Here is a 15,695-nt window from a genome sequence, read left to right on the forward strand (position 1 = left end):
TAAAGGGCACGTCGGCCACGAGGCCGCTCATGGTCTAAGATGGCCGCTGCAACATTCAAAATGGCGTTTATCGTATATAGCCAAGTTAAGGAGGACAACGTGTAGGTTCAGCTAGTCGCTAATCCAAGCGGGCCAATTACGACAAGGGTACTGCTTCTTAAACTTGAGTTACCTTTAGAGGCTAAGAGAGTTTGAACTTCTTTGGGAGTCAAACTGCTGACACCTTTTTAGGTTAGGAACTTGCGAAATAGGGATGTCACATAGCATAGAGTAGGGACAGATTTAACGTGATACTTTTCTCTTTCTGTAGATGACGCCAAGGAACCACTTCACATCGAAGCTTTAAATTGCGGATATCGGAATTGATTTTGTATTCTTTTGTATACTTTGAGGTTTATCCTGAGCGGATTGTAATTGCATCCAACTTTGATTTTATATAAAACTTTTAAACTTTATCAGTTGTAAGTGGTTCTTCAGAGTGGCGTCCGTTAATGGGGTTAGTCTAACCTATGCGGGGGTTGTCTTTTACTCAATGACAGATACTATCGTTCCAAAATAGATGAATGAGATAAGTTATTAAATTGATCATAAATTGATATCAAAATCTCATTCCCCGCAAGTTGATTACTAAAATATGTACACATTCACTGGAGTGACCCTCCAGTTGAGGATGGTATCCGCAGTTACATTGAAACAGTAATAATTTATGGGCCCAGGTGCTCCCATATTCCTGAATGTTTGGGTATATTTGCTCAATATTGACTGTAGTAGCGATATTTTGTGTTAGACTGTGAAATATCTGTTCCTCTCTATACTATAGCGCAAATTACTATTTGGCAATATATATTTAGTTCTTTATTTGTTTTTTTATTATGCTCCTCTTTTTTATTGTCTGAATGAGCCATTTTATGTTATGTATTTTATTGAAGGAATGTTTTGATTTTACCTTCGTTATTGTGTGGTCAACATGTATTCAGGTCCCGTTATAAAGGACTACTTTTATTTGATTAAAAAAATGTTTGGAAGGCTATTTATACTGATTCAAAAAAATGAAATTGTATTTAATTGTATGGTTTACGTAGCAAATATTTTCGGGGCTCGACTACTACACGGGCTCCAAAATCCATGCCAGACCTTTGGCTCGGCTATCCCTCTTAATTTGTTGGCTCGCCCACCTCTACCTTTGGCCTCACATAGGAGTTTTAAAAAAAAAAGTTCTAATATGCAACCTATACATTAGTGTTGCTTTCGGGCAGTTGGAGCGCGCTAGAAGAGTTTAAATAAACATGAGATGTTGGCCAGATAACTACTTATTTTTAATAGGATACCAGTAGGGTCAGATTTTCTACGGGGACGCCAGTATTTAAATGTCCTGGGTGGTGCAAAAATAAGCAAAATCTCGTAAAGCATATACTTAGCCTTCATCTATAAACACTTCAAACAGCAAATTTAATTAGAAAGCGTCTTTGAATGTGTTATAGAGCTGTGTTAATGAGCCCTGGTTAATAATCAATGTAAACAAAGAGAGAAAATGCACGAAACAAATGTCTCTATACCATTCTGTTTAAAGTCCTCTTTAATAGAATGTCCAGACCTTTGCAGACTCTTAAAACAGAAAAGGCCGATATTTTTATCTTTGAATTGTTGCAACCCTAAATATTAACCCAATGTATAGGATGCCAAATACACGAACTTTCTGATAGGGCTATTATAACTGGATGGATTTGTTTGTTTTCATGATTAGTATGGGCTCTAATGCTATTACGCAGCACAATAATAAGCAGACACTACGAAGCGGGGAGTGCCGAGGATGGAGTCAGGCCGCTCCACCCACGCCCTCCCTCCCGCTCGATTCAAACAGAGCATTTTCCTGCCGTTTCGCTTGTGCGACTGAAGGTTTCTGTTACAGAGCTACGAGCCTGGTTATGGTGTCTTGAAGGGGGCAGCCAATAAGCGCCTCGCTTCATACCGCTTTCGACCAATTGTAACGCGCTTTGCTGCGGGGTGGGCTTTACCTTCCTCGACAGTGTGAGAGCGGGCTCCATTTGTCTGGCTTAGCTTGTCGCCTGACGCCTCCGCCCCCTCCACCCGCTGCAGCTCAGAGCACGGGAGCCGCTTCTGGACTCATCAGGGCCAGCCAGGCAAGAACCAGGGAGCTGGTGCAGGATGCCCGAGTTCCTGGAGGACCCGTCTGTGCTGACCAAAGACAAGCTTAAGAGTGAGCTGCTGGCCAACAGCGTGGCGCTGCCGGCCGGGGACCAGCGCAAGGACGTGTATGTGCAGCTCTACCGCAAGCACCTAACGGTGCGCAACAAAAGCAAGAGCCGCGACTTCTCCAGCGACGAGGAGAGGGAGGCCACGCCGGCCCGGGGCAGGCCCAAGGTGAGCGCCTGATAGCGAGAGTGCATATGTTCCCAGGGCGCTGTTGTGGGTTCTGGGGAGTAGCACATAGTAGTCTCCACGATGAGGGCGAGAGGGAATTGAGGCTTTAAATAACAGATTGCACCCTAGGCCTGCGTGGCTGCCTGTGTGCATATGGTTATACTGGCGTTGAAAAGGGTGATCAGCTACACACATTTGGTCGTTGCTGCTGGGGATAACAGTCCTAAATAAATGCATCGTTTTTGGGCCGCTGCGGCCATCAAAACACCCAGAGGACTTGCTAACCAATCCAGCGCAGTTGAACCCTTTACTGCACATTGCAGAAGGCCGCGTGTTTTTTCCGCCTTGGTTCTTGGCTAGCCTAACGTTCGCCTTTACTTCAAGCCTTTTGCCTGTGTGCAGCTGCCCAGCTGGAGCGCTCCTCGCCCGCGCTTGTTGGTTTGGTCTGCTCTAGTCTGATTCCCTCTCTGCTACACTGTGGCGAGGCGGCGCTTTGTTGCCAAGGATTCCTACTGAATCACGTGTTTAAACCCGTCCTCGCGTGAGGGTGTTGTGTTTATACTGACAGTGCAGCTAAATCCACATGGAGTTGGCGGTTAAGTAAACTCGGTGTTGCCGAAGCTATTGCTTTGGTGCACACACTGCGGGCGAATGAGCTTCGCCCTTTTGTGCAGGATGTCCGTTGTCTCCCCTTTCCCCGCGCTCATTGTTCTTGTAACTACGTGAAAGGCCACCCTATATCCTATAATGACCACAGACTTGATTATTGCGTGGACCCGTGCAACGTATTTAAAATGTCACATTCGCCAGTGCAGCCTCTATGCTTAATTGTTTTGGTGTCTAGACCGTGACACTGTAGGCACTTAACGGGTTGAAGAGTTTCCCGCTTCCACGTACATTATGTAGGTCTGATAATGTGCCGCGCCCCCTGGAGGCCGAGTTAAACCCCTATAATATACATTGTGAGTTGTGACTACGCAGTCCCGCCTTTTCTGCAGCCTGCTTCATCCTTAGTTAAAGTGGTCTATTTCAGAGCTCCGATACGTTCATCCCACTTTTCTGTTCCTTTGTGATTGTGTAATACCGCCAGTAAAGGTAGATTGGAGTCTCCACTGCCCGCAAGCCAAACCCGATTACCTTGAAATGTATTCTCGGAGATGGACATTTGGTTTTGATGCCACAACAGAAGCTAACAGGAGTTTCTCCCTTAGCAGTGGAGACTGTACCTAGTGAGCAACTCTAAAAGCACGTGTTTCCAGTGTCTCAAATGCGTGCCTGATGTGGTAGAGCTTAGTTATTTTGTAGTTTACATTCACCGAGTGGCATAGTTTGTTTTGGCTTGCAACATAATGTTGCATTATTCAGTAAGCAATCAACAAAGTATTGTAATTAGGTTTACAGTAGTAAACGCATTGTTGAAACTGGCATCTGTTTTGTTTCATGAATTAATGTGTTTGGGTTTCACGCCCTCAAGTGCTTCATACGCGTGCGCTGTGTTTCAACCACTTATTCCCTTTGAACATTAGGATGCGTTGTGTGGCTCCAACGTAGTATAACTTTTCAAACATTAAATATTCAGAAACGTGTACAACTCGGGGGAATTCTGGCGGGTGTTTTACCTTGAACCCATTTAATGTCGGTGGTACGAGCCGTAACGTTATTTATATATAATTATATATTGTTTGTGTGTATATGTGTGTGTGTGTATGTATGTATATGTATGTGTGTATATGTGTGTGTGTGTGTGTATATGTGTGTGTGTGTGTATATATGTGTGTGTGTGTATATATGTGTGTGTGTGTATATGTATGTGTGTGTATATGTATGTGTGTGTATATGTATGTGTGTGTATATGTATGTGTGTGTATATGTATATGTGTATGTGTGTGTGTGTGTGTGTGTGTGTATATGTATGTGTATATGTATGTGTGTATATGTATGTGTGTATATGTATGTGTGTATATGTATGTGTATATGTATGTATATATGTATGTGTATATGTATGTGTGTGTATATATATATATATATATATATATATATATATATATATATATATATGTAATGTAAGATAGCATTTGTACCGCGCAGCAGTCACTCCAAGGAGCATCAAGGCGCAAGATACTGATCCAGAGATGTAGGAAACAGGTAGGGCATGGATGGAAGCTCACCCAACTGTTACACTAGTGCTCTAACACAGGTGTCCTGTAGCTTGTAAATCCAGGTTTTCAATCCCTTTCTGAAGTCTTTTTCCTTGTCTAGGGCACGAAGGGGGGGGGGGGGGGGGGGGAAGAGTGTTTCAAGCTTTTGCTCCGAGTACTGGGAGGGATTTGCCACCTCTCGTGCTGAGCCTGACCCTAGGTACTGACAGGAAATTTGAGCTGGATGATCGGAGATTGCGAGAAGGGTGGTATCTGGCAAATACATACGTATGTATGTATGTATGTGTATGTATGTATGTATGTATATGTATGTGTATGTGTGTATGTATATATATGTGTGTATGTATATATATGTGTGTATGTATATATATGTGTGTATGTATATATATGTGTGTATGTATATATATGTGTGTATGTATATATATGTGTGTATGTATATATATGTGTGTATGTATATATATGTGTGTATGTATATATATGTGTGTATGTATATATATGTGTGTATGTATATATATGTGTGTATGTATATATATGTGTGTATGTATATATATGTGTGTATGTATATATGTGTGTATGTATATATATGTGTGTATGTATATATATGTGTGTGTATATGTGTGTATGTATGTATATATATATTCAAACTTCTCCTGATCTGGAAAGATCGAGCCACGCCAACCAGGTACCAAAAGGCGCGTTTCCAGCGCACAGGCTATATATCAAAATGCCACTCCTTCAAGGACCTTTGAGGCCCAGCCCCTCAAGGGGCTGCATGTTGGAATCCCAGTCGCCCTTGAGGGGCTGGGCCTCTAAGGTTATTGAATCTATGCTCAGTAGGCGTTTACACAACATCGCACACTTACCGTAATAGCAGAATACATTTAATCAGAGTGCGCCAGGTACACTATCATTTCACTCCTTCAAGGACGCCACTCCACAGACAGGTAGGTTAACAACCATTTATTCTAGAAAGCTGCACATTACGTCTGCATAAAGAGGTCCCCAACGCATTTCGGAGCTAACAAGCTCCTTCCTCAGGGGGCGGCATCTGGTAAAACACTGAGTCACATCTATTTCGCTTCCCAAACGCATGCAAATCTCTGGTGATGCATGCTTTCTTGAATAAATGGTTAACCTATACGTCTGTGGAGTGGCATCCTTGAAGGAGAGGCATTTTGGGTGAAACTATATATCTATCTCAAAGTCAAAATATCGCACGCTCTCAGGACAACAAGACGCAACTTCCCAAATGAAAGGACAGTGTTGTTTTATTTCACAACGCGTTTCGCCATAACGATGGCTTGATCACGTGAAGATAAGACTCTCATCGCATTGGGTACATATCTGGAAAGGGAGTAACAGACATGAAAGAAAGACTCTGATTTATAACTGTCCATAATTGTAAATAAAGGTAATAATAAGCAAAATACATGTATGATGTATGAGCATCTGTATCGATGTTATCTACACTGGACACACATCTTAATTCAGTTTGTGGTTCGCAAAATATGAAAACAAATTAAATCCAAAGTGGATTACAAACACCCCATGTTCCTAAATAAAAAGGAATAGCTTTAAGAAGTCATAAAGGTGGTGCGGGGGGGTGTCCCTCCATAAGCTCCAACATACTCCGTAGTGTCCAGTCATACGGGCAAGGAGTCTAATTGCTCATGCGCAAATTATACGAGACTCCGCCTCCCTCACTATACTAGAGGTTTGGGCCATGGGAAATGTACGTGCAGAAGTAGCACACCCAAGTGGGTTGGCATATGTATTGGGGCTAAGTATGAGAACAAATTGTGATAATTACACAGAATAGTAATAACGATATCACAGAGCATGAAACTCTAAGAACTGGGTGAATGTATGTTGGCAATCATCACATGTCTATAATGTACACTGAAGAGTCCATAAAAACATGTTACCCCCGGTGATAGACCACATGGTGCAAGAATATTCTGGTGCTCGTGAAGAAAAGGAGACTGAGAAGGGGAGAAATCCCATGCAAGTGAAGTGTAGGTGACGTGGCCCCTTCTCAACCTCCTGCAAGACAAACAAAATAACATAAACATTAAAATATATAATAACGTTCACTTGATCACAATGCTACACATTACATTAGCATATTATCTGTACACAAGCACAGAATATAATTATTCTAGGGAATGAAGGAATTGAAAGAACTAAATAAAGAACACAGTCATCAGCTTTTAAATGAACGGACCGTTCCTCATCCTGATTTAACCGCCCTGGGGCCTTCGTTTGGAAGTCTAGGATTAATTATGACTCCCTCTGCCTCAGATTAAGAACTTTGTTTACACCCCTGGGGTTTTTTGGTACATGTTCCAAAATAATGTAGCTAAGATCTTTGACGTTTGAGTAATGTTGTTCTCTGAAATGTTGAGCTACTGGGTATTTTGGATCAAAATTTGTGATGGCTCTGGTGTGCTCAAGTATCCGTTTCTTCGCCATACACGTCGTGCTGCCAATATACCATTTGTTGCAGGTGCATGCAATTGCATATACAACAAATGTAAACAGCACGTGAGGAAATTAGTGATGTTTTTTGTAATCCCATTGTACCTAACCTGTTTGCATGCCTTACTGTTGGCACAGGCCTTGCAGTGGCTGCATGGAAAGAATCAGTCAAGGCCCTGGATGTTGGACGGGGGATATGCTGTGATATCACTATGGACCAACATGTCCCTAATGCTTTTACCCCGGCGATATGTTAGGCTTGGTCTCTCTGAAAAAATATCGCCTATGACTGTCAGTTTTCGATCCTCCCCAATTTCTGGTGATCATTTCTTGATTGCTTGGGGATCTGAGCTGTATGTCAGTATTAGTCTTGTGGTGTCATTGTTAGTCTCCTTATCAGAAGGCTTGTCTATGATGGTATTTGCCCTCTCTATTTTGTTTGCTCTTTCTTTTGCCATCTTAAGCACCCAATTAGGGTAGCCCCTCTCTCTGAATCTGTCAAGGATGGTATCGCTCTCCTCGGAGTATGCCTAAATAGTGTTGCAATTCTGTTTTGCCCTCGGCAGCTCCCCAAAAGGAATACTCCATTTGAGTTTCTCTGGGTGACTGCTGAGGGCATGAATGATGCTGTTGCCGGCGGTGGCCTTCCGAAAGAGTGAGGTGTGAACTTTGCTATCCTTTATCTCAAGTTTAACATCGAGATATTCTATACATGTTTTGCTTTTTATGCCACTGAACTATATTTCTGTCATTTTGATTTAACTTGTTGATGAAAATGTCAGCTTCATCCCCAATGCCTTTTCATACAATAAAAAGGTCATCGATGTAGCGAAGCCACATCAATACCATCTTAAATTCTTGTTGGAGGGAGGCATCAGCACGAATGTCCTTTTCCCTCCCACCTTCCTAGAAATACATTCGCAAAAATAGGTGAAAAGCAAGAGCCCGTGGCAGAGCCACTGACCTGACGGAAAAGTTCCCCATTGAACAAGAAAATGTTGTTCTGTAAGCAATACTTCACCATGTCCAATATCATTCAAGTATGTTCTGGAAATCTGATGTCTCTTTCAGAAAATCTTTCCATGCCTCAAGGCCCTGATGATGGTCAATTATGGTATACAGACTCTGTACGTCAAGTGTGATGAGTATAGAATCTGTATCACACCTCGTATCCTCGATCTTCTTCAAAAAATCTTAAGTGTCTCTAACATAGCTGTCTAAATTAACCACAAATTCTCTGAGAAAATGATCAATGTACTTAGACACTTTCTCAAACACCTCCTCGTGAGGAAACTATGGGTCTCCCGGGAGGTCTGGCGTTTTTATGTATCTTGGGTAACAAGTAGAGGACCGGGAGAACCAGATAGTCACATTTTAAATAGTTAAACTCCTCCCATGTAAGTATACCCCTCTCTTTCCACTCCATAGGGTGATAATGCTCTCATTGTAGCGATCAGCTTCTATGTGTTCCAGGGATGTGGAATTCCTATAGCCTGACACCCAGGACATATTGTTTGGGGTCAAGGGCAACCAGTTTTAATTTGCATTTTGTCCTTGGGACAAGTAGGCCCCACCGCCTGCAGCACAAACCCTTTGGCTGCCAGTTTGCAGTAGCACATTAAGGGCCAGGAAAGGGCACAGCCTGAAGTCAGGTTATTATGTGTGTGCCTATGTTAATGCTGTTCAAAATTGTATTTATGGTTCATTAATTGAAAGCCTTTATTAGGGTGAGCGATCTAAGTAAATGTAAATTCTGACTGCATTACTGACAGTGGTTACAGTATAAAAATGTGTACTTACGGTTTCAAAGTTTAGCAATATGAGGCTATGCATAATAATCCCAGAATGCTCTCTGATTAGATCCAAATATTTGCAGAAGCTTTAGAGCAAGATTAATGACTCTTTGCTTTCAATATAAAATGTTCCTAAAAAAATGAAAGTAGGAAAATACATTTTGCTAAACTACTGTGAAATTTCAGGTACCGTTTCTTTGCAGCATCATTTAGTAAAATGTGTTGTTGCATGCTAGTATTTCGCAGAAATATTCATATTGGAAAATCAGTGTAACCAGTTTCAATAAGATTATGAGAAACATAAAAATAAACAAGAATTGGCAAAGCCAGTAGGTCTAAAATTAGTGTCAGCTTTTTAATTTTGCCAACACGTGACTTGTTTTGACATGGTTTTTATAAAGCCTTCTTGATGTGAGAGCTGCTGGGCCCTCGCCATTTTAACAAACTTTGGCAAAAGCAAAAAACGAATTAGTCTAAAAAAGCACACTGCCACATTAGTTACTGCCACTGAACAAAACTACTGTGTGCCAATATACTCTGTGTGAAAGAGCTTAATGCAGTCACTCACAGTGAAGCCAGCCGATACAGAGGGAGAGAGAATTTTAATAAACACAAAAGGTTGTGGTTAACGCCAGACCAAATTAGGGGCCCTATTAAAGAAAGTCTCAAAGTGCACCCTTGGTATATGTCCTTGCATTAAGTGCAGCTATATGGCTTTAGTGAATTTACAAGAATTTATAGAAGTAGGGCAAGAAATGTACTCCTGGAAAATATTTGTGAACTGCAGTTTATCATGACCAAATATGCATGTGTAGATTTGCTCATGCGAAAACCAGAGAGTTTGCAAGGTTATTTTCCCATCAACCACTTTTTTCCCAACTCTGGAAGAAAGTTTGCGTCTGCCATTGTCAGGAGTAAATTTCCATCATTTCTCAGTATAGGAAAAGATTAGAGAAGAGTTGTTGAAAACCCTTAAAACATGCAAGTTAGTAGATTTGTACAGACTTAAAGGGCATTCCAAACCTGGAACCATTGCTTACCACTACCTTTAGTCCCAGTATGTAGATCTGCAGAAACGTGGCAACATAAAGGGATTGCCAGCATTCAAGAACCACTATGGTATGAGCACTGGCATAATCAGAGAGGCTATATAAGCTCTTATATGAGATTGCTACCATAATTTGTCGCCGAGCCACATGGCACCAAAGGGACAAGTGGATTTTGTTAAATAACAAGTAGATTTATGAAGCAACTTGCCCCATGGACAGGTAGATATTTTAATAAATTCCACACCCCTGTGTTCATAGAAATTAGCATCAGAAAGTTGTCTATTGGCCTCCTCTATATATTGTTCTCTATCAAGGATAACAATGTTGCTCCCTTTGTCCACTGCACGAATGATAATAGTATCGTCCTCCACGAGGGCTTTGATAGCCTGTCTTTGTTTAAATGTCATATTTTGATCTTCTTTGTGTCTCGATTTGTGTTTGTCTCAATTCATTAAAACTCATGTTTACACATTCATCATAAAAAGTATCAATGCTATCATGTGGGAGTATAGGAACAAAGCTAGATTTCATTTTAAAATCAGTGTCTGCCGCTGCATCTGTACATACATTGAGCTCTGCAAGCAGTTGTGTGGTACTGATTGGTGCTCCCTCCTTGTTCAGTGATACCTAGTTTTATAACCGTTCCCAGTATCTCACTGTTGCCAATATCCAAATTATGTGCATTGGACAACTCTTGTGCGTTCTTAAACAGTGTCTGAGCTTCCTTTAAGCTTATGCCACTTTTTAGGTCGAGCATAGCGAATGACCTCTTGTATACATTAGTATACCTATTTGCTTACTGAATATGTGGACACGAGTCGGACGCGCTCACTTTCCTTTTCGGATTTGGCCTCGTGAGCACACGTTTGCTGCTGGCATGAGCTGTGAGCGTGTGCGGCGTCAGCAGCGTCTGTTCTCGCGCTCCCCCATGCTTTCACTTTAGCGACGCCACATGAGCCTCTCGCAGGCACCTTCACTGCGGCTAAAGGATGCGCCTGCTTGAGATGCTGGCGAGGAACCGGGATGAGTCCAATATAACGCCTTGTTTGTTTTTGGGTCCATTTCACAGCGAAGCCGCCATCTCATCACCCGAACTCGTTTTAGGACTTGTGCCCTGCTCATACAGTTAAAGCGTGGCGTTCCTCAGTGTTGGACTGCAAGTAAGTTTTCATCTTGGATGCGGACAACTGACTCGTGTTTAAAAGCGGTTCTACTTAGAAAATAATTCTCTAGTCTGGAGTAGCCTAACCCATGGTGCCACCGTCTTGCGGAAGCTACTACTCTTCACTTCCTGGGTGCAGATAAGAAATGTGATGAATTACCAGCCTGTGTTTTCAGCAGGAGGAGCCACTTTTAAAGATAAAGCCTTACATTTTTCTTTTATTAATTGCCCTTTTTCCATACAACTTCAACTCAGAAGTGGCTTTTGGTATCGTACATCCGCACAGTTTCTCACAGTAGAGGACAAAGGCTGCAACTATTATGTCATGTGACAACGTCACTGGGCGCTAGTAGCATCCGCTCAACGTCACTATCTCCAGTCCCCTTCCCACCCTGGCTGCCCTGCTCTTTACCTGACTCGAGCACCACCTTTTCCATTGCTAGTACCCGTTCTGTTTTTTTAAATCTAATTTAAACCATGTCTCCCTGTCCTGTCGGCTCTGGGGCCGACACCTGTGCCACTGAGTCTTCTCCTGGGGATACCTGCCCCATTTCTAATGTTCCTAAAGATAGCTGTCCCACAGGTAACCCTGACTCCTGTAACTCGGCTGCTTCTGGCGCTGCTGCTTTCCCTACTGATACATGCAGTACTGGTAACGCGTGACACTACGATAATCTGCTCTTTAGCCCCATCTGCTAGCATCTATCCCTCACAGGCTCTTCATGCAACCGGGCGTTTACCAGCCGTTAATGCCTAGCTGGCTGTCCCTTTTGCTGGGGTGTGCCTGTGCTCCTTTTCCTTCCCGGTAATACAAATTCTTATCATACTCTGTGATCTCACCTATTGGTGTTGCTGCACTGTTTTTCTCACACCATATAACGCGTTATTTCACCGTAGGTTGTGCATGCGACTGCCCTTTGTTTGCTTGCAAACTATAATATCCCCCCCCCCCCATCCACGGATGGGGGGCAAATATTACACCTCTCGTTTCACGCACTCGTGTCTCTGAAATGTTTTGCCCCCAGGGACGACATCACTCAAAATATCAAAGCTGTTGTCGGATAAGGTGTGGGGGACCTCTGTCGCTGTAGATGCGCAGAATATACAGTACATTAAATAATTAGGAAACGTGCTTTGAAAATACAACTTTTTCACCAAATAACTGGAACTGAATACTCTGAATTTGGGGCCTGATGAACAACACGTGTCGCTGTGTTTTAAGTAACTGTTGGAGCGTTTGAGCACAAAACAATTTTGTTTTATTTTAAGATTATGCAGCAGACAATGGATTATGTGGTAAATGCAGTAAATCTATATATACGCAAAAAATGCTTTAATCCACCTCCGGGTACTCCCTACCCTTTATGGAGGTCCCTTCTTTCTCCAGTTGTCACAGGTTTCCCCCTTTCTCTTCCTCCTTCTTTCCCCCTTGTGTATTTTATCAGTCTTATGCTAGGCGCTAAAATTTCATAAGGAAACATAAAGCCAGTCCCCACGAGGAGTGGCACGCAACCCCCACAACCACTGTCTCAAATTGAGCACTAGTTACAGATCAAACCCTCACACCCCCTCACACCCTCACACACCCCCTCACCCACACACACCTTCACCCTTACACACCCTCACACCCCCGTCACCCTCACCCCCGTCACCCTCACCCTCCCTCACAACCCAACACCCTCACAACCCCACCCCTCACACCACTCACCCTCACACACCCCCTCACTCTCACACACCCTCACCCCCACTCAGACCCTCTCATCCTCACACCCCCTCACCCTCCCTCACACACCCTCACCAGCATATTATAACAAAACACAGCATAGCATAACATAACAAAAAAAGCATAGGATAGCAAAACATAGCACAACAAAACGAAGCATAGGATAGGAAAACATAGCATAGCAAAACAAAGCATAGCATAATAAAACACAACACAACAAAACATAGCCTAGCATAACAAAACATAGCAGAGGATCACCAAGCATAGCATAGCAAAACATAGCATAGCATAGCAAAACATAGCATAACAAAACACAGCATAGCATAACAAAACACAGCATAGCATAACAAAACACACCATAGCATAAAAAATGAAAGCATAGGATAGCAAAACATAGCATAGCATAACAAAACATAGGATAGCAAAACAAAACCTAGGATAGCATACAGCATCACTCCGCACCACCACAGCATCATTCAGGGGCACCACAACATCACTATGCGCTACCACAGCATCACTCGTTCGCCATCACAACATCACTTAGCGCCACCACAACATCAATCTGTGCAACCATTCAACAACACCTGGTTCAAATATGTTCTCTCGATGTTTCACGCTTTATTACAAATGTAATAAAACAATGTTAATATTTCACTTCTGTTCTTGGAATTTCGTCACAATAAAATACACTGAACATACAGCTAGATTCATGAAGCATTTTTGCGGGCACAAACGGTGCGAATCGCAGAATTCGGCCGTTTGCGCCCGCAAAAATGGCATTTGAAATTCATCATTGGGACATGTACTCGCAATTTGAGAAATCGCAAAAAAATGCGATTTTTCAAATTGCGATCGCATTTAAGGAATCTCAATTTGAGATTCCTTAAATGCTATTCATGACCCAATAAAAAATTGTGAATAAGCTATTTTTTTACGCAATTTACTGCGAAGTCAGACTTCGTGGTAAATTGCGAAAAATGCACTTTTGTGCATATTTCTCAGTTGTATGTTACACACACACACATGTCCTTTGGACTTGTGTGTGCACACATGTCTAATTTACATTTCAGGGGTGCTACAGGGTGTCCTGTGGGCACCCTTAGCACCCTTGAAATCGCATCCTTATTTGCGATTAGCGAATTGCTAATCGCAAATAAGGAATACCTCCCCATTCATTCCTTTAGGCCCATAGGAATGAATGGGGAGTTATTCCTTATTTGCGATTAGCAATTTGCTAATCGCATATAAGGAATGTGTAGGAATCTCAATTTATTTTGCGATTCCTACATGAATCCCGTTTTGCGAGTCTGTAATAGCGATTGCTTATTAATCGCTATTACAGACTCTCAAAACATGCCGATGATGAATCGGGCTGATAAATTTTGTGAAGATTATTTACAAAACTTTAAGCTATTGCCATTATAAATTACAATAACTTTTATTTAAGTATTAATTATTGAAAAAAAATTAAACCACTTATTTGTAATATCAATACATGTAAGTCACGTAAATACAACACATATTGTATTACAAATGCTATAGGTGTCACATTTGCGAAAGTTATAACTATTGGCATTGTAAATGACAAAGCTATTAATTTCGCTATTTTCAAAAACAAAACATAAATAAAAAAATTGTCATTTGCAATACCAATAGCTCAAACTTTTCTAATGCGAGACCTATTGCATTGCAAATGCTTGTTTAGTTTAAGTTTACGGGTATACTTGAATAAGTCAATGCGATTGTCAGTATATTTCGAGGGATGGGATGTGCAAAAGGAAAGGCCCAAACAAAGGGCTCTTTTCTTAGTTATGTTCATTACTCTCTTGGACAAGTTTATAATAGTCATGTTCACAGTTTTGTCATCCATTAGTATGTTCTTTTGGCGCGTCCCCTGTTGGTTCCCATGCCGCCACGACCCATGCCTCTTTTGCCATCGTTGTCTGATTCGCGCTCTTCTGTTTCTGCGGGGCCACTCCCTCGTGCTCTTTGTCCCCGTGTTTTGGGTACCGGTGTCTCCCTCGTCTAAATAAAGTCAACTGCTTTTTTCCTGTTTTGGGTGCCACCTCATTAACCAATGACACATCGGACTCACTTTCGCTAGTTGGATTTACTTCATTATCAGCTTTGTTTTTGGACTCATCCACCGTAACATTGCCTGAGCCATCATTTTTGTATAAATGATCATACTTAGGACTAAAGGTTAAAATGTGGCCACTGTCCTAGTCTGCGTAGTCGCGGTTGAGTTTTCTTTCCTTCCATGCTTTTGTCTTCCTCATGTTTTGTTAGTCTTTCACTTATGGATTTGTATCTTTTATATAGACTTTCTTTGTCCATGCTCCTATTTATATCCTCCATAAAGCATTAATCTCCTCCAAAATTTCATCCTAGTCAATCCAGGCATATTTTATGAGGATTTCAAGCATCCTTCGTGAACTGTTGGCTGAGTTGACTGACCACTCCTCTAACATTGGAGGATTTGGTTTCTCATAGGTTTGTGTTGTAAAAATTCTCAAACCTCTTGGCACCATGTTCTGTTCCACCTAGTGTTGCAGCGATGTCTCCTCCCACCATTTGGTAATCTCTATTTTTTTCAATTTTTCATATTGCTTCAATTTGATTTCTAGTAGTTCTGTTTGTGTCTTTTCCCCACTTTCTTTAGATGTATTTATAGGATTGCTCTTTCTCATAAACATTGATTTTTGCCGCTTTCGTAAGGTCTTCATCTTCCTTCATTCTGTCCCTTACAACACAAGTAGAGCTTCCTGTGGGGAAAACTTGTCTCAGTCTCCCAGAGAATGCCGGGTTCCCTTTGCCAATGTTGTCACACGTACATAGGACTCAGATTTTAGCTGTAAATGTAGCTGGACCCACAGTTCAATTTTGCTTAGAACTGTCTTCAAGGGTGTTCGGCCAATTCCAGTCCCCAGGATAATACTGCGGTATACC

The 15,695-nt window shown here is 41.9% G+C and overlaps 1 protein-coding gene across 6 annotated transcripts in view; it reads left to right on the forward strand.

The window, feature by feature from the left end:
- Positions 1 to 1,782: 1,782 nt before the first annotated feature.
- TMPO (thymopoietin) overlaps positions 1,783 to 15,695 on the forward strand; it is an 87,964-nt gene continuing 74,051 nt past the window's right edge. The window contains exon 1 of one of the 6 annotated variants that reach the window (XM_086918216.1): positions 1,783 to 2,382. In XM_086918216.1, coding sequence (XP_086774342.1) covers positions 2,167 to 2,382 — 216 coding nt within the window. In that variant the 5' untranslated portion in view covers positions 1,783 to 2,166. The remainder of the gene's footprint in view (positions 2,383 to 15,695) is intronic. The other 5 variants (XM_086918203.1, XM_086918198.1, XM_086918193.1 and 2 more) reach the window with 5 other exon arrangements.

Source organism: Lissotriton vulgaris, chromosome 1_1, assembly GCF_964263255.1.
Source record: "Lissotriton vulgaris chromosome 1_1, aLisVul1.2, whole genome shotgun sequence".
NCBI classification, from domain to species: Eukaryota; Metazoa; Chordata; class Amphibia; order Caudata; family Salamandridae; genus Lissotriton; species Lissotriton vulgaris.